This window comes from Giraffa tippelskirchi, chromosome 8 (genome assembly GCF_054371585.1).
Source record: "Giraffa tippelskirchi isolate mGirTip1 chromosome 8, T2T-mGirTip1v1.2.pri, whole genome shotgun sequence".
NCBI lineage: Eukaryota > Metazoa > Chordata > Mammalia > Artiodactyla > Giraffidae > Giraffa > Giraffa tippelskirchi.
In genome coordinates, this window is record NC_137282.1 from 136,343,905 (window position 1) to 136,363,198 (window position 19,294).

At 43.1% G+C, this 19,294-nt stretch overlaps 1 protein-coding gene and 1 pseudogene across 13 annotated transcripts in view; both read right to left on the bottom strand.

Annotated features, from left to right (window-relative positions):
• The window catches only part of ADGRF5 (adhesion G protein-coupled receptor F5), a 106,790-nt gene that overhangs the window by 46,805 nt on the left and 40,691 nt on the right, over positions 1-19,294 (bottom strand). For all 13 annotated transcript variants that reach the window (XM_081519690.1, XM_081519685.1, XM_081519695.1 and 10 more), the window contains exons 2-3: positions 7,738-7,863; positions 904-958 (exon numbers count right to left, since the gene is read on the bottom strand). In XM_081519690.1, the coding sequence (XP_081375816.1) occupies positions 904-958; positions 7,738-7,839 (157 nt within the window). In that variant the 5' untranslated portion in view covers positions 7,840-7,863. The remainder of the gene's footprint in view (positions 1-903; positions 959-7,737; positions 7,864-19,294) is intronic.
• On the bottom strand, positions 13,688-13,801 carry LOC145519209 (U2 spliceosomal RNA; annotated as a pseudogene).

Genomic DNA, 19,294 nt, shown 5'->3' on the forward strand with positions numbered 1-19,294 from the left:
AGTGGCAAACAGGAAGTGAAAGAATTGCAATGCGTTGGGATAAATGTTGGGCCATGAGGATGTGTCATGGATAATGGGAACCCAGGAAAACAGCCTCTCCCTGTCTTGGGAAATTGTTGGAAGACCTTCCAAGACACGATTCAACGTGAATTGATCCCCCAGACAAGCAAAGGGGGGTGGTGAGTGGGATGCTGACTCTGTGACTCTCTGTGACTCTTGCAGATACAGAGATATGTGAGAGGATGATCGGACTTATACAGGGAAATGACAGCATCAGGTTGATGCTATCGCAAGATTGTTGTGATGGAAGGAGGATCTGGTCCTTGGAAAATGCAGTCTCCAGACATACCCCCAGGCCCCAGGTCTTACCTGAGGGAAGGGACACTGAGGCTCATCATGCAGGTGTTCGCAGCTCTTACCTGCCCCCAACCCTCCAAAAGGCAGAGCCCTGTGTTTCCCAGACCTCTTCTTTGGAATTCAGTGGGGAAATTGGAATGGAAAACAGAGGAGGACTTGGGTCTAGTGGTTAAATTGATCCATGAGATTAAGTGAGGAGTGAGAGGAGACAAGATTAAAAGAAAAAAGAAAAGAGGCAAGGCTGCTGGGTTGAGAGGAGAGAAGCCGGCTTTTTGGTGGTGGTACAGGGAAGCTGGGGGAAAGGCCATGGAGTAGCCTCCGGGATCTGAGGGGTGGCGATGGGAGAGGACACTTGGATGGAGGGATTGGTAAGATCCCTTTAATGTCATTTGACAGAGAATGGAGTGCCTTCGCAGTTACTTCTAGCAATTGAACCCTGAGGCACTCAGAGACCAAATCATGTGGATCTCAGTGTTTCAGAAAGTTACAACACATGCTGTTTGATGGGACTTACTAGAAAAGATGGTCAAGGAAATGTTTACATACCGGCTCGTTTTTGTCTTACTGGATCCTCCTCCATTAGCTCATGTTCATGCAGAAGCTGAAAGAACATTTTAGAAAATAGTCAGTGAGTGTTAGCGATGTCTTTTCGGGATGGTTTTGTGCTCACAGGCCCCAGAATGTTTAAGCTGAGCACAGGGCTGCTGACTCTGGGTCAACACCTCGAGCCCCGTGGATGGCGGGCCACCAGCAATGGGAGGGCAGGGAAGATGCAATGGATTGGCCTCTGCGGTATGACCTTGGCATTGACTTTCTGTAGACCAGTCACTAGATCCAGAAGCGGAAGAAATCAGCCTATCTGAGTCTCTCAGGGTTCTTGCACCTTGAGACCTGTCAAGAAATATAAATTATACTCTTTTCCATTGCACTGGGGCTTGAATCCTGAGTCATTTGGGTGGCACTTCAGATGAGTCTCACGACCTCTCCTCTGCACTCACTCAGCCTGTCCCCACCCCAGTATTTCTGCGGCCTTGGGACTATTTAGGTTAGGCATGTTTAGAAATCATTTTCTTCTTCTCTGGCCCTTTTTCTCCTAGATGGTTTTATGGTTGATTTCGGGGGCAAGGGCTTTGAGATCCAGCTCTAGAGCCAGACTGCTAGGGTACAGAGCTGTGCCCCTTACTCGCCTGCGACCTTGAGTAAGTTACTTAGTCTCTTTGAGCCTCAGTTTTCTTTTCTGTAAAATGGAATAATAGTTCTGACCTCATAGAATTGTTGTGAGAATTAAGCCAACTGCAGTGTGGAATATGCTAAGCTCTAATTAAACATTAGTTATATCGTATAGTATGATAGTTAAGAGTTAAGTACTCTGCAGACATTGATTCAAATCCTAGCTCTGCCATGAAATGACTGTGTGACCTTGGGCAAGTTACTTAACCTTTCTATGCCTCAGTACTCACCTGTAGTATACAGATACAAATAGCGTACCTCATGAGGTTGTTGTGAGGAGGAAATGATTAATCAAGGTAGAACACTAGAATAGCTTTAGTGACATAGTAAGTGCTATTCTGGGACATGGCATCACACTGTTCTGGGGGCACCATTCACACAGAACACTCCCTGCCGCCCGACTGCATAAACCACTTGCTTCATCTCCATAAAGCTCATCTCCTGTCACTACGTGGCTTCTTTAAGAACTGACATTGATTGGCTTTGCTGCTGGGCTCACTGCCAGCTCTGTAGCTTCTAACCTCACCTAGTCCTGATATGGGGCTCTCAGCTCATCCCTGCCTCCAACTGAGTTTTCTTATGATGAATTTCCCAACCCAAACTTCCTTTAAGTCTCAGTAGAGGAGCCAGATAACCCCCGCCCTCCAGGGTGTGTAGTTTACCTTGAACTCCCAGCCACCTCCGACCCCCGCCCCCCTACCAGAGAGCACCCCCTGAGACAGAGCTGGTTTTGCCCTCCGTGGTCGCTACCATTTTTTCCTAGTTATCTTCCGTCGTAAGGATATCAAGAGGGATAATTCCTAAGACGTCTTCAACACCCTGTGCCAGGCACTGTTAAGTGCTTGGTGTGTGCTTATTTATTTAATCCTCATGACAATCTGAGGAGTAGATACTGTTATCATCTGCATTTCACAGATGAGAAAACACAGGCGCAGAGAGTTCAAATAACTTGCCTAAGGTCACACAGCCTTGAAATGGCAGAACCGGGACTCAAACCCAGGTAACCTTCCTCCTAAGTCGGCACTTATCCACACAGGCACAGCATCATTTTACCAGGCGATATCCTGGGAAAGCATGGGAAAACTGGGTTCCTCTCGGTGACCTGGTCTCTCTTAACCAGTACTTTGTCTCTTTCTCTATTGCCTCTTCCATCCCTGCCTTATTTTCAGCAACTAGTATTAATGTCCATAGGAAATGTGAAGGGAACTGAGAGGCCACAAATATTCTTGAAGAAGTGAACAGAGGAATGATGACTGATGCTTGGAATGTGCAAGCTCGGGTGCTGCTTCCTTTGCCGTGAGGTTATCTCAGCTCTACCGAGATGTGAAGGGACCAAGAAATAACAAAGTCAATGTATAGGGCTGATTCCTGCCCATCTTCCCTGGGAGCCTGCTCTGGCGCTGAGCCTGGGCAGCAGGAAAGGCTCTTCAGCTGTCTTCCTGCCTCCATCCTCCCTGGGATTTGGGGGAGGTAGGGGGAGCCACCAGGAAGCTTTCTCAGTTCACTCTTTGTGGGCTTGCTGCTGGGGGACTCAGCCCAGGAGAAGGTGACTACCGGAGGTCACCTTTGGGAAGCAGGCCAAGATTTCATTTCCTCCATTTTCCAAGGATCGTTAGAGAATTAATGACTTGCCACTGGCAACTGTGGGTTAAAATCAAGGTGCATTTCAATCCTCTCTTGTAGAGCATTTCTAATCTTCATGAGCATGAGACTCCTCTTCCTTCCCTCCCCTAATCAGATTTAGCAGGTCTCAAATAGGGTAAAGAAAATCGCTTTTGTAACCGGCACATCCCTGGACAGGAGGCCAGTTTTTGAGAACCTCTGCTCTTTAACTACTTTTTGAATCTTCATGGTGATTACCTGAAACTTTCACGGAACACCTCTATTAAGTGCTGCTTCCACAGAGGTGTCGCCTACTGGCTCCATTGTTCAGTGAGGATTCACAACTTTTTATAAGAAAAACTGACTTTTGATTTTAAACCCTGTAATCATTGAGTTGCTTGCTTTTTGGAAGGAAAGCTGCGACAAACCTAGACAGTGTATTAAAAAGCAAAGATATCACTTTGCTGACTAAGCTCCATACAGTCAAAGCTATGGTCTTTCCAGTCGTCATGTACAGATGTAAGAGTTGAACCATAAAGAAGGCTGAGTCCCAAAGAACTGATGCTTTCAAATTGTGGTACTGGAGAAGACTCTTGAGAGCCCCTTGGACAGCGATGAGATCAAACCAGTCAATCCTAAAGGAAATCAATCCTGAATACTCAGTGGAAGGGCGGATGCTGAAGCTAAAGTTCTAATACTTTGGCCACCTGCTGGCCAAAGAGCCGACTCAGTGGAAAAGACCCCGATACTGGGCAAGACTGAAGGCAAAAGAAGAGGGCAGCAGAGGATGAGATGCTTGGATGGCATCATCGATTCAATGGACAAACTTCAGGAGATAGTGAGGGACAGGGAGGCCTGACGTGCTGCAGTCCATGGGGATGCAGAGTCAGACACGACTTAGTGAACAACAATCATTGGGAAAAGACGGAGGAAAAACATCTGAAAGCATTGAAGCCTCTGAGTTGTTCACTGGTGTTGCTGGGGGGGCAAGACTCTTGGCCATCCAGATTTGACTGAGCACCAAGAGTTAGGCTGCCAGGTCATGGGGCCTGGATTTCAAGAAGGCAGGTGCTGGAGTCACACCAAGAACTGATCCCTCCACCTTTTCTTCTCTCTAACTGGAAAAGTCATTCATTCATTCCAAGCCTCAGTTTCTCACATTTTGAAAAGCAAGGAACATGATAAACGTGATGCATCTCTGGCAGTGCTGACAGCTCATGTGCCCATCTGGCCTGGGCTCACCGGGGGACAGTCTTGCCTTCCTGAGTCTCATGTCACCCCAGTTCGGGGAACTATGAGGCTGCACACAGATCCTGCCAGGGTCTCCCAATGCTGAGTACGATTTCAGACAAAAACCAGAGCCTCTGCCTGTCCATGGAAAGGTACCCAGATGGGTATCGGAGGACAATGACCAGCTCCGTCCAGAAGGGATTTCCTGTTTGCCAAGCTTCAGTCAGAAGATACAAGGTCACCAATTCCAGGAAATGCCCCACTTGTTGAACTTTACAAGAAATGGGAGGGTAGGGAGTGGCCTGAAGGGGGAGCAGAGACAGTCAGGAATGAGAGATGGCATTTTTAGAAGTGGGAAAAAAAAAATCAGGGAGCCAGATGACAAACAAATAAATAGTCACAGATCTCGCTCAGCTTTGCATCTTTGCCTCAATTGTCTCAGCAAGGATCCCGTTAAAATATCTTCTTCCTGGGCGTGCGAACCCAGGTTTATTTGTACCAGAATAGTAAAAATAACCACCAAATCTTATGTATTTGCTGTGTGCCAATCATGATGCTAAGCCATGTATATCTGAGAACATGTAATCCTGAAGAAGCTGAAGAATGAGACACTATTTATTTCTCATATTATGTGAGAAAACAGGTTCAGGGAGATGAAGAAATGAGATTGAAATTTACGAAGTTAGTGAGCGTTAGAGCTGGGCTTTGGACTCAGGGTTGATCCCAGCTGTTGAGAATCTGCAGCCTTGCTGCTCCCAGTGTGATCACTGGGACCGGAACAAGAGTAACTAGTCAGAAGGCAACACCCAGAGCCCCACCCTCAGACTTCCTGAGCTGAAATCTGCACTTTTAGAAGGTTCCCAGCTGGATTCATGCACACATTGAAGTCTGAGAAGCTACATCATCAATTACACTTCAAAAGGCTGTGAGGCTGTATTTGCACCCCCATGTTCAGAGCAGCATTGTTCACAGCGGCTGGGAGGTGAGAGGAACCCAAATGTGCATTAATGGATAAACAGATTAACCAAACGTAGGATATACATACAATGGATCCTTGTTCAGACTTAAGAAAGGAAGGAAATTCTGATGCATACTATTAATAGATACATTTTTTAGGACTTTACGCTTAGTGAATAAGCCAGTCACAAAAAGACAAATTATGATGTATGATTCCACTTGTTTGAGGTACTCAAGAGTCATCAAAATCATGGAATTGGAAAGAAGAACAGTGAGTTCTAGGAGCTGGGGTCATGTGGGGGGCTGAGGGGGTCTTGTTTAATGGATACAGAGTTTGTTTTGCAAGATGGCTTTGCAGATTGATTGTGCGACAATGTGAATATATTTAAAGCTACTGAAATACACACTTAAATATGGTGACAATGGTCAACTTTTTTTAACAGGTCATCACTGTATGTTACTGTTACAATAGTAGAAGTGGGAGCTGAGTGGCAGCCTAGGGCCGTATAAGCTGATAAGGCAGTTGCATCTCTCCAATGGAGGTCTTCAGCCTCTGAACTGGATGAAAAAATTATATCTTGAAGGCAGATCTAAAGGAGGAAAGTGGGAACCTTTAGGATGGTGGTGGGAATATCCAGGAAGATATCCAAGTCCACCAGGCTGATGGAGGAGCTTTGTTATGGATGCTCACGAGGGTAGAGCTGGCACAGTGGAAGGGCATAGCTGTAGCCAGGAATGCTGGGAATCTCTGGAACAGAGGTAAGGCTGACCCCATTGCTAAGATCAGGTCAGTCTCTGGCTTTCTCCCCATATGCTTGGGGTAAGCAGACTTCTGTACTGACCATGCACACCCCCGGGAAAAGTAATGTTTCCATCCTCTATTTATAAGAGCAAGCTGCTGCATAGAATTGTAAGGGTTGTATCCTGCATATTGCAGTTTGGAAGAAGACACACAAAGTATACTGCCCAAATTATGAGAGAAATAAATAAAAAGACAAGACCTAGGTCAAACAAAGAAAGACACAAAAATAAAAAAGAGGAAGGAAATGCATAAACTCATAAAAAAAACCCCGAAAGTAAGACCAAGAATTTTAAATGACATCAAATGTGAATAAATTATACTCCCCAATCACAGTCAGATTAAAAGAAAGAAAGAAAGTGAAGCCGCTCAGTCGTGTCCGACTTTTTGTGACCCCATGGACTGCAGCCTACCAGGTTCCTGCATCCACGGGATTTTCCAGGCAAGAATACTGGAGTGGGTTGCCATTTCCTTCTCCACAGATTAAAAGAAAAGAATCTCAAACATGCATTGTTTATAAAAGAACCAGTAAAGCAAAGGAATATACTAAAAGCTACACAAAAAATAAAGAGTAAAGATCAAGCAAACACAAAAACAGAACCGACAACTGGAATAGAGGACAGAGAATTAAAATTGAAAATCTCCAACCAGGAAAAGAGGAGACATTTTCTGATGCTACAATATATCAATGAAGAACTCTAACAGTCGTGACAGACTAAACGAAGTAGCACTGAAATATCTTTTTAAAAAGTCAGTAGAAAAAAATACAAGAAGAGAAATGATAATAACAAACACTGATAAGGCCTTTTTACATGTGTCAGGCACTAGTCTAAAGCATTTTGTAAATATTAACTAATTTAATTCTCAGAGCAATTAGTAAATCAATACTATTATTTTCATTATTTTACAGATGAAAAAGCTGAGACACAGAGAGAATCACATCTGTCCTGTGAGATTTCATAACCAGTAGTAAACCCCCCTCTGGTGCATGGAGTAGCCTAAGGAAAGAAGATCCCAATGATTCCCACGAGGAACAAGGAGGTGAGCTAAACTGCCATTAACTTCCCAAGGACGAAACAACCTGGCTAATTTGTTTTACAAAAGCTTGGGTGATAACCCATGGCCCTTTCAACTATATCACTCTATGATTATAACACGACACAAATTAACACCTTTTGAAATGTGTTTTAGTCTGATGCTCCTGGTTAAAAAAAAAAAATTCCTTTGAGGACAAATGTCCTGCCCAGTCCTCAAAATCTGCTTTATCGGTGATGCTGTCAGTTTCATAGGGTGGAGCTCCAAGCCTAAAGGTGGTCAATTCATCAAAGAGGGAAGCCAGGGGAATGTTCCCCTGACACTACCACTGATTCCAGAGTATGACGTGTTGTACCCAGGGTGTTATTGTCAGATGAAGACATTTATGGTCCACAACTCCCTCCCACCATCGGTGACATGTTCTCAAAGGCCCTGAATATTTGTGTAAATCAGTTTCCGTCTATGATTTTCCCAGGAAATCAGAAAAAAATGTGACAGGAAAATATAGCAGATGTGGATTTACTCACCGAATGATAAACAATAGGCTCTAAACTCAAACTCAGTGTAGCTTGGGAAGAATAAATCGCCATAATCATGAAGCACAAAGTGATTCTCCTTGGGGACTTCATGTCTTCAAGTTTGAGTTGCCTTGCCTGAAATGGAAATAAGATGGTTTAGAGATAGAGTTGTTTATTTATCAAACTTAGAAAAGGATGAGGAAATGCTGTCTCAAAGGTCACACTGAAAATGGGCATTTTCAGTGGAGGGGAGAAAGGAAAGAGCTTAAAGGCATCAACTGTAGAAAAGAGTTTCCACTCCAGACCCTGGGATGATGAAGGGATAATGTCAGGAAAGATGGTGGCTGGGGAAGACCAGGGATGGTACCTGCGAATGGGACAAAGACAGCAGATCTTTAGGTAAATTTCCTAGAGACACAGAGAAGGAGAGAGAAGAGGAAAGAGAAGGAGAAATACAGTATGAAATACTTTTAACCTTATGGTTCAGTACATATGAACAAAAGGATTCAGAGAACAGTACTTTCCTTGGCTACATGCAACACACTCTGATGTTTTCAATTCTGTTCTGTTCTCTTACCCTATGTCTTCTTTTAAGCCTGGCAACAATCTATTAAACTGACTTCTGTGTGTGTGTTTCATCGCTAAGTCCTGTCTGACTCTTCTGCAACTCCATGGACTAAAGGCCACCATGCTTCTCCATCCATGGGATTTCCCAGGCAAGAATACTGGAATGGGTTGCCATTCCCTTCTCCAGGGGATATTCTTGACCCAGGGATTGAACTCACATCTTCTGTATTGCAGGTGGATTCTTTACTACTGAGTCACCAGGGAAGCCCCTAAATTGACTTTAAGACCCATGTTAATGGGCTATGCCCTATTAGTATGCAAAATCCTGGAACTAGTCACAAGAATACAGATATATTTTAGAGATTTTTGGAGTATATAATGTAGAATATTAATAGATAATATATCATACATTGATTCTTGATTGCTATCTCTTTACAATGCTGGTGATGAAAACAAAGGTTTTTTTGATGACCAGATTAATCATGGTTGCATTTGAAAAGTAGAGAATCACATGGAATAATCCCAGATCCTATGAGTCTAGGGACCAGGACAAACTACTTTTCTTTCCTTAGTGACTTTTTAAAATCCATATTTTTGTGAAAAGAATACTTGACAAAGAGGCAGGAGATAGGAACCAAACTAATTGCATCTGGGGCTTCCCTGGTGGCTCAGTGGTAAAGAATCCGCCTGCCAAGGGCAGGAGACACAGGTTTGATTCCTGGTCCAGGAAGATCGCACATGGCACGGAGCAACTAAGGCTGTGGGCCGCAACTATGGAGCCGGTGCTCTAGAGCCTGGGAACCACAACTACCGAAGCCCATTCCCCTCAACAAGAGAAGCCACACAATGAGAAGCCAGTACGCTGTAATTAAAGAGTAACCCCACTTACCATAGCTAGAGAAAAGCCTGAACAGCCACGAAGACCCAGCAGAGCCATAAATAAATACATAAAATTATAGAAAAAAAACTGATCTAATTGTATCCCTGAATAAGTCACTTATCTTCTCTGAATCCGATTTATCCATCTGTGAAATGGGGATACTTAGACCTCCTCTAATTCTCTCACAGGCTTTTCTGGGGCTCAAATGTGATTAAAAGCCATGCAGAGCTTCAGGGATGCCAGCTGCAGTGGAACCACCCTGACTGTTAGCGGAATCCAGAGGGCAGCCATCAGGAAGGGCAGGCATTGGTCCAGGCGTTGCCATGAGCATCAGAGGACTTGGCCAGGATGGCACACAGAGAGACGGCCAAGGCTTACATGCCAGCAAGGGTCGTGTTTCAATCACCAGTTGTGGGCTGCCTCCTTTTCCTCTTCCCCAGTGGGAAAGAAGGAAGCAGAAGGCCCTGGAAAACTGACCCAATTTGCAGATCTGGCAATGAAATACATTTTTTAAATTCTGCAACTCAATGGCTTTTGGAAAATGCTTTGCAATTTAGGTTACGGGAATAGATATTTAAGACCAGATGCATCTACCATAGGGAAAGCACAGCAACTCATTCCTTGTTGAAAAGCAGTAAGCTTTCGTGGGTATGGTGCAGGCTGATTTAGCCTGGGGGTAACAACTGTCTGGGTGATGAATCAGGTATTTCAGAGTCAATTTAATCTTTTTAGGCATCCACTTTCTGCCTGTACTAACTGGTTCCATTTTGAAGCAGTTAATCAAGGAGAGAAAAGTCAGTAGCTGAATAGTTAATGAGTCTCCCTTAATACTTGAGAGCCAGGAAGGGACTCAGGTATTAAAGGGATTTGAGTTGACTGCACATCTTTTCATCACTTTGTAATATTGGCCTTGGTCAACTAGCAAGGATTACCTTGGTCATGATAATGACCACATGGTCACACCCCAAATGGTCATGTCCGGTCCCTTTGTATAATAGCCACTGGCCAATGCTTTCTGCTGTCCCCAACTTCCCCCATCCTCCTTGGACATAGTTCTTGGTTAAACTGACATCTTTTTCTCTGTTTACCTATTTTGCAGCCACAGAATCACAATTCAACAGAAATACAGTTATAGAAAGGACCACAATGTGGGGAAGGGGGTGTTCTCTGGATGTAAAAAAAAACGATAATGGCTACATAGAGTCATCAGTTACATAATAAGGGTGAAAGGCAGGTCCTCCACTTAAAGGAAGAAGGCCATTGTTTTGAGGGAGAGGTAATATTAAAAATATTTGACAACCAATGAGCCTGACCCATATGAACAAGGATACCAGCTGAAGATCAGTCCCGCTTTCAGGGTTCCTGCTATGTTTGGGAGGAGCTCTGAAGATGAACTTTTCTCACCTACATCAGTAATGTCTCAGTAACCCTCCAGCTGTTTTTATCAGTGAGGAAGCTAGTGGAAGCTGTTTACCTTGGCTAACAGGGGGGGAAAATCCCAATCCATCCAACAAAAAGCCCAGAGTAGAATTCCACCATCAAGGTGATATATCTTGAGTAGGGCCCTCCCTTTTTTGTAAATCCCCAAGATGTTCCTATTTATTCCAAATTCCTAGAATAAATATGCTCAGTCGCTCAGTCATGTCCGATTCTTTGCAACAGTATGGACTGAAGCCCACCAGGTTCCTCTGTCCATGGAATTTTCCAAGCAAGAATACTGAAGTGGGTTAGCATTTCCTTCTCCAGCATCAATGGGAGACAACAACTAAAAGACTCAGGGACAAGCAGAGACAGAAAAAGAGAATTATCTTATATCATTCCCAATTTCTTTATCCTTTTAAATTATAAATGCTGGACCCTGTCTACTAAAACTCACCAACCTATATGAGCCTGCTGTGTCTTAGGAAAAGCTGAGAGATATGACCTCATGCTCAGCAGTAACCTTGTGATGGATGAGCAACTTCCTGGTTCCTCAGACTCTATTTTCCTGTCTGTGAGGTTAGAAGATAGGGGGAGGGAAACCAAGCACCCTGACATCATATGCTGGGAAGAAGTGGCCGTGATTCTCAGCATTACTGCTCTTGGAGGACAAAGGTCTAGATTACTTCAAGCAGTCTTAAACCACATTCTTTCTCAGAGGGATTATGCACCAGGAACATTCATTGTGAAACTGACCTGAAATACATCAGGGAACTGTTCTCCCAAATCTTCTAAACAACCAGGGCTTCAAATGAACTGGTCTCTATCCCTTCATCAGCCCTGAGCAGCCCAATTTTGATTGAAGGGGTGGGAGGAGAAGTCAAGGGGGTTATACAGCTTGCAAGTTAAGAAAACTGTTCGTGAAATGGCCACATCTGTGAGGTCTGATGACCCAATGTCATTGTCAAGTTGGGATTCCAAGCTTGGTATATACAGGGTAACAGTGAAGCTTGTTCTGGAAATGGCTTCCTAAGCTCTACACAGCTCTGCCCTCCTGCACTCTCAGCTGTCTTCAGCCCCTCTTCCCTGGGAACACAACACCCCCACCCCCCCACCCCCACCTCCACCCTCACCCCCACCCCACCCCCGCCTTAATACTCTCCTTGGCTCCTCCTGGGAGGAAAGAAGGCAGGAGGTAAAAGAAAGCCCACATTTGATTACCCTCTGCCCAGGTGCCTCCTCCTTCCTCCAGTTCAGGTCTCTGCTCCTGGCTTGGGTCCAATCACAATTCCTCCCCTTAACATCACCCTGGGTAGCACCACCCTAGAAGGAAGTTCCCTGGAGTATTTGAGCATCATCTGCTTAAATGGTTCTTATCCCTGACTGCGCATCAGAATAAGCTCCTGGGGAATTTCTTTGTTTCCTCTCTTCACTTGTTTGTTGTTTTAACATCATGCCAGATCAACTGAATTAGCATTTCTGATGGGCGCAGGAGTGATGGGGTAGCTGTATCTGCCCCAGCTGTTTCTGAGGCAGAGGGAGGTTTGAGGTCTGCAGGTCCATGCTTTCAGCATCCCATTGCCCTAGCCATGCTCCTGGCACTTTCTATCACAAGCCTATAGTCCTCTCTCCACTAAAGAAACTATATAGAAATAGAATCTTAGGGGGGATGCATTTAGGAGGCAATCAATCAATGATGGATGAACGAATGGATTCATATAGACTCAGAGGTGATCTACCCAATAGTTTTTGATGCAATTCAGCAGCCAAGGCTGTTATTTGAGGTTGTGTCATATATCTCACATAGTATCAAATGTGGTGCACAGTTACAACACAACAGAGAACGTTCCATAGGCCTAAAATTGTGCTAAGCATGCACGAAGTGAAATAAGTCAAGGTTCTTGTCTCGAAAAAGCTCTCAATTTTATCAGGAAAGAAACAGAATGAAAGAAAAATGTAAGTTTAAAAGATGCTGCTTACTAAATGTCTGCTAGGTACCAAACACTGCCCTAGGTGTAATTATTAATATGTTTATCCACTTAACTTGCTTCTCATAATAAGACTGGGAGTTAGGTGTTTCCTCCTAATTCAAAGATGAGAAAATGAAAGCTTTCAGAGAGGTTACCAGACTTATTCAGGTTGCCCAGCTAGTAAATAACAGTAAGAGTCACCCCCATTTTGGCCTGTCTCCGGGGCTTCACTGGTGGCTCAGTCAGTAAAGAAACTGCCTGCAATGCAGGAGACCTGGCTTCAATCCCTGGATCAGGAAGATCCCCTGGGAAAGGGAACGGCAATCCACTCTAGTATTCTTGCCTGGAGAATTCCATGGACAGATGAGCCTGGTGGAGAAAGTGAACTGCAGTGTGAAGTAATAAGATAACTAGAAAAAGTTGGCCTCGGGGAGTTGGGTGGATTTTGGAGTGACCAGGGTCACTGACCAGACCCTGAAGGATTGGCAATGCTTAAACATGTGATGGGGGAAAGAAAAGAGAATTTCAGGCAAAGGAGAAGACCATAAGTGGAGAGCCTTGTCCCTGTTTAAAGAGAACAAAGCAGCCCAAAGGGTGATGTTGAGCTGTCCCCCGAGCCTTTAGTGGACGTTGCCAAGGGTAGCTTGTCCAACCACTGTGATGGAGGCTCAGCCACCATCCCTGAGAGCACATTGTTCTCCTGAACAGTCACCATCAGCAAGGGAAGGCAGAGCTATTTTCTGCTCTGCCTTGGAAAAAAAAATGAACATAATGGCTTTAGGGCCCCAGTGATTCCCTCTTTCCTGTAATAGACTGTAGTGGAAAGAACACCAGCTCTGATATGCAAAACAGGTCTGTGTTCTGATTCCAGCTTCACTACTTATTAATTGTGGGTGAGACACTTAACCCCGAAGAGGCTCAGTTTCCTGATGTGAGTAATGGGGGTCGCAGTACTGGCCTTGCAGCATTGTTGTGAAGATTACAGACTTGTGCCCATGAAGCTCAAAAAAGCCTGGTCATGGTTGAATATGTTAAGGTCTGAGTTGTGTCCTCCAAAATTAATATGTTGAATTCCAGCCCCCAGCAGCTCAGAATGTGACCTTATTTGGAGACCAGGTCTTTAAGGAGGTCATTAAGTTAAAACGAGGTCATACGGGTGGGCCCTGATCCAATATGACCAGTGACCTTATAAGAACAGATACTATACTTGATCTTAGCCCAAAGGCTGAGAAGTGATGAACAGTGATCTTATAAGAGGAGGAGATTAAGACACAGACCCACACAGAGGGAGAACTAAGTGAAGACACAGGAGGAAGACAGCATCTCCAAGCCAAGGAGAGAGGCCTCTGAAAAAACCAACTCTGCTGACACCTTGATTTCTGACCTCCAAGCTCCAGAATTGTGAGAAACTTAAATTTCTGTTGTTTCAGTCACCCAGTCTGCAGGTCTTTATTATGGCACTCTGAGAAAACTAATACAGAATTCAATAAAAATGATACCTTTAAAAATTTTTCATCACCTCAAAAGTGTGAGTCTGGCCCTCTGGTCTGCTACCCAATATTTATTATTTATACTGTGAATGTTTTTATGAAAACTAAAAAATGGATTATCTGACTACAGCACAAAACATACACAATTAAAACTGAAAGACAAATTAGAATTAATCTTTATGCAGAGGTAGAAAATAGACTTGTGGACACAGCGGGGGAAGGAAGGAGTGGGATGAATTGAGAAAGCAGCATTGACATATATACACTACCACGTGTAAAACAGACAGCTAGTGGGACATGCTGTATAACACAGGGAGTCAGCCTGGTGCTCTGTGATGACCTAGAGGAGTGGGATGGGGAGTTGGTAGAGGGGGGCTCAAGAAGGAGGGGGTATATGTATGCATTACAGCTGATTCACACTGTTGTATGGCAGAAACCAATACAACATTGTAAAGTAATTATCCTCCAACTAAAAATAAATTTAAAGAAAATGATTTGCTAAGGAAAAAAGAAAAAGAATTCGCCTTTAGTTCAAACACTACCACCTGCCCTCCACACACACACACACACACACACACACGTTTAATTTTTTTAGATGACAAAACTAAGACCTGGCAAGGGCTGTGTGTCTCAAAGGCAGCTGGGAGCTGAGTTAGTCAGGACTGAAGAGATTAATTAGGATTTTTAAAATTCTAGATAATAATATCATCCTACAGTGGACAATATAGGACTACTATATTTGTCCTATAGTCAGACAAGCCACTTGTCATATAATGGTGGAGAATAATTATCAGCAATGATGATGACGGTGATGGTGATGATGGTGATGATGGTGGTGACAGATCACTGATATTAGGTCTGTTTCGGGCACAGCGCTATTTCAGTGTTCATAGTGCTATTACATCTGTTTCAGGCCTAATGCTATAAGAGGCATAGAAGCTCTCTTCAACAAGTATGTCATTTAACCCTCTCAATTAATCCTATAATATCCCTAAATTATCCTTAATAATTCTATATTCAAATATGCAAATGGAAGGTTAGAAGGATAAGTAACTCACCAAGGTCAAACAGCTGATATGTAGTAGTGACAAAATCGTAAACTTAGCCATCTATTCCTTTGGGGAAAAGGTACCATTTGAGTTAGAGATCTTCTCGGAGGGTTAGCAACAAGAATAAATGAAAAGCTTTCTCTATGTGAACCCTAGTCCAGGCAACTGAGTCCCAGCCTCACCTTGCTACTGATTTGTTCATGATCTGGGGCAAGTCACTTCACCTCTCTGCATCTCAATTTTCTTTTTGGCAAAGCCAAAAAGTTGATGGCCCTTGGTGATTTCAAAATTGAGGTGAAAGACATGGACTCTGATGGTCCCATTGCTGTTCAAAGAGTCTAAAATTTCTCACAGTTATTTCAAATCCATTGTAACCTCACTTAGGTTTCTAAGCCTAATCATAACTATCTCTTGCATTTGTCTATTCCACCTCTGATTGACTACACTAGCTAAGCCTTCACTGCCCCACACAGGCACCACTGTAACGGTTTCCCTTCTTTTCCTCTCTACCCTAACATCTTCATAGATACAAGATTGACCTTCTGCAAGCACTCTTCACACTTGTTACCTCTGTTCAGCTCTCCACTGCTTCCAGAACAAAGGCAATGGTGTTTGCTAATGCTGGAGGCCCTCCATGACCTGGATCTTATTTTTCAGATCTGGCATATTTAATAAGCATCTATCACATTTTCATGACTAAACCTGGTAACTTTTTCATCATTTAAAATAGTGCAAGACAGATCTTGAGCTAGGAGTAGTTTTGCTTTTAAAATTAAGACTATGGTCTGGGACTTCCCTGGCAGTCCAGTGGTTAAGACTCTGAGCTCCCAAAGCAGGGGACAGGGGTTCGATAACTGGCTGGGGAACTAAGATTTCACATGCCACATAGCATGTCCTTAAGATAAATAAATAAATAAAAATAAAACAACAACAACAAAAAGACTATGAAAAAAATAGAGGGGGGCAGAAAATGCAAGCAGATACTTAAATAAATATTAAAAGAAAAACACTATGGTCAAACCTTCACAGTTGATGTTTTATTCACTGACTCCACCAGCCCCATAGGCAACAGTGAATAGAGAAGCAGGGACTTTGCCTTCAGATATGAACCTGAATTGAAAGTTTCTTTTTTAGCCTTTCTGAAACTTGGCTTACTCATTTGCAAAATGGATTGTCGATAATTAAATAATAAGTAAAATAAATAAATAAAATAGTGCAAGAGATTTTCCATTGTTCATTCAAAGGTAAAAATAAGAAAATTAATCTTTGAGACATAAGAGTAATTATTTGCTCAAACTATTTTTCACTGTTCGGCAAAACCAAAGTAATCCTGTGATTTACTTGGTTTCTTAATCTCCATTTTTTTTCCTGCCCCTTTGCCTCAACATTATCACTGCATATTCAGTTCTATCCACCCTTCAGTGCTCAGGAAAATAACTACATCCTCGTTGGAGATTCTCTGGTTTGTTCAGCTATAAATGGGAAGTCAGGTACATAGAACACAAGAAATCTCATTAAAAAGTAGAAGAGAAAGAGTGGCAATTCTTCCCATAGGTAAACTTCCTGGTTTCAGATCATGCACAGAAGGTGATGCTATATACATGGCTTTCTTTTTAATAAAAGAAGAATTGCATTGTAGGCTATGACACTAACAAGGCAAGCCATGCATCTTGACCTGCATCTGACTAACTGAACAGATCATTATATTTGTCGAAAGAAGCCAAAGATATATCTTCCTATGTTTTGTTCCCTATATATATACATACATATATATATATGCCTGAGTCATGTACTTCTGATCAAAACAGAGACTAGTTGAGAGACTAAAAATAAATATGCATATATATTATTCTACTATTAGAGAATAATTCAAAGCAGAGTTCCTCTTAATGCAGATGATGGATGGTAGTAGCAAATTTCAAGACTTTCATTGAAAATTTGACTGAGATTATTATTCTTTATGGGCTTCCCAGGTGGTGCTAGTGATAAAAAACATGCCTGCCAATGCAGGATACACAAGACACTCGGGTTTAATCCCTGGGTTGGAAAGATACCCTGGAGGAGGGCATGGCAATCTATTTCAGTATTCTTGCCTATAGAATCCCAGGGACATAGGAGCCTGGTAGGCTACAGTCCATGGGGTTGCAAAGAGTCAGACATGACTGAAACAACTTAGCACGCACACGTGGGCTTCCCAGGTGGCTCAGTTGGTAAAGAATCCACCTGCAGATGTAGGAGATGCAGGAGACATGAGTTTGATCCCTGGGTCAGGAAGATCCCCTGGAGAAGAAAATGGAAACCCGCTCCAGTGTTCTTGCCTGGAAAATCCCACAGACAGAGGAGCGTGGTGGGTTACAGTTCATGGGGTTGCAAAGAGTCAGACACGATTAGTGACTGAACAAAGAGCATATTATTCTCTGCTCAAGACTGCAATAAAAACAGGATGGCATCAGTAACTTCCCTCCTAAAATGCAGAAGTACGGATTAAAAACCCTCAAGGACTCCTCTAACAGCCCGCCTTCACAAATCTGTGTTTTCAACAGCAAGAGGTGATGACTTGCCTTTGCTGACCTTATCTAATGAGATGGATCTCCCTTGCACATGCAGAACTATAAACTAAATATTTATTTAACACAAACACGAAACACAATACCAATAAAAGAACTGCCTTGAAGAATTTTTTTTTCCTGTTTCATTTTCCTTTGCCTTAAAATAAGGTTCAGGAGAAGCATTGTGTCAGGGTAACTCAGTCCTATCAGATTACAGAGGAACATTTGTTTGTACACAATGGGGTCAAGTTTTCCAAAACACACTGCACATGTGTGCAGCGTTGATAACCTTTCATCCTTCTTGTTGTAAATCACTGGAGAATTTTACACCAGGAGATTGCCATCTCCATGACACCAGTAAGTTCCTAACTCTGTTCTTGTCTCAACCATCTTGGTACTTTCATTTACCATGTGGAGGGGTTTTCCTAAGCCCCGGCAAGACAATGCCCAAGGCGTTTTTCAGCTGCCATGGAGGGTGGCCCTGAGGTTGGCTGCAAGACTCTGAGGGCTTGGGTGTGGGTCCAAGCCTTATAGTTCTGTAGTCTTTATCTTTATGAGGTAAGATTTGAAATAATACCGAGTCTTCCAATAACAACAATAGTGGGCCAATCAGAGCAGTCTCTGGTCACTGTAAGAAGAGAGGCCCCAGCCCAAGGGCCCAAGGCAAGCGACTGAGTGATGGAGGCAGAGACTGGAGGCGACACTCCAGACCCTCCAGGGACCCCAGAGTAGCCCTTATTTCTTTACCATGTGGTTTAAACTACTCCAGCATTTTAGTAATTGGCAGGACCCTCTTAGATCTTTGTATTCCCTCCCTTCCCACCTCCCAGTTCCTCCATCTCCCTGACATCAGGCATGGGGTCCCTGGCCAACGACTTCACTTCTCTTAAATTTCTATTTTCTTCCCTAGGCATTTTGTTAGGATTTAAGAATAGTGGATGACAGAGAACTATATTCAATAACTTGTAATAACTTATAATGGAAAATATGAAAAAGAATATATATATGTATAACTGAATCATTTTGCTGTACAACAAAAACTAACACAACATTGTAAGTCAACTATACTTCAATAAAAATAATTATTTGCCTATTTTGAAGAAAAGATGTGTGTGTACTACTTAAAATGAAAAAAAAATTACAGATTAAAATTTACAGATTAAATATTACAGATTAAAACTCCCTCCCCCTAAATATGGCATACTGGGAAGTCATGGCCATTCCAAGATTTTCTTAATCTGGATAGTCTGACTTTTGTCCTCATCTCATCATGAAAAGCATTTTCCAAAGTGTGATATTCTTCATGAATCCTCATCCTTCCTGGTTTCTTGTTGGTTTCTGACAACACTTAGCTGCTCCTCCTTCATGCCTTCGCCTTTTTCTCCTTCACTTCACTTTGGGGTCTCTCTTCACTTCAGCCTTTTCTCCTTTCCCTCCTCCTATGATTCTGTCCTCCTCATCCTACACCATCTGAGTGTGGGCTTGCAAACCTCCCCTGGGTCCTTGGCTGATCTCTCTTGACACTCTTAGGGAGCTTGTCCATGTCTACAGCTTTAACTATCCATTTATATGAGAATTCCCCAAACTTTATTTCCACCTTAGTCACTTTTCTAAGTATTAGGAACATCTTCCCAAATGTACT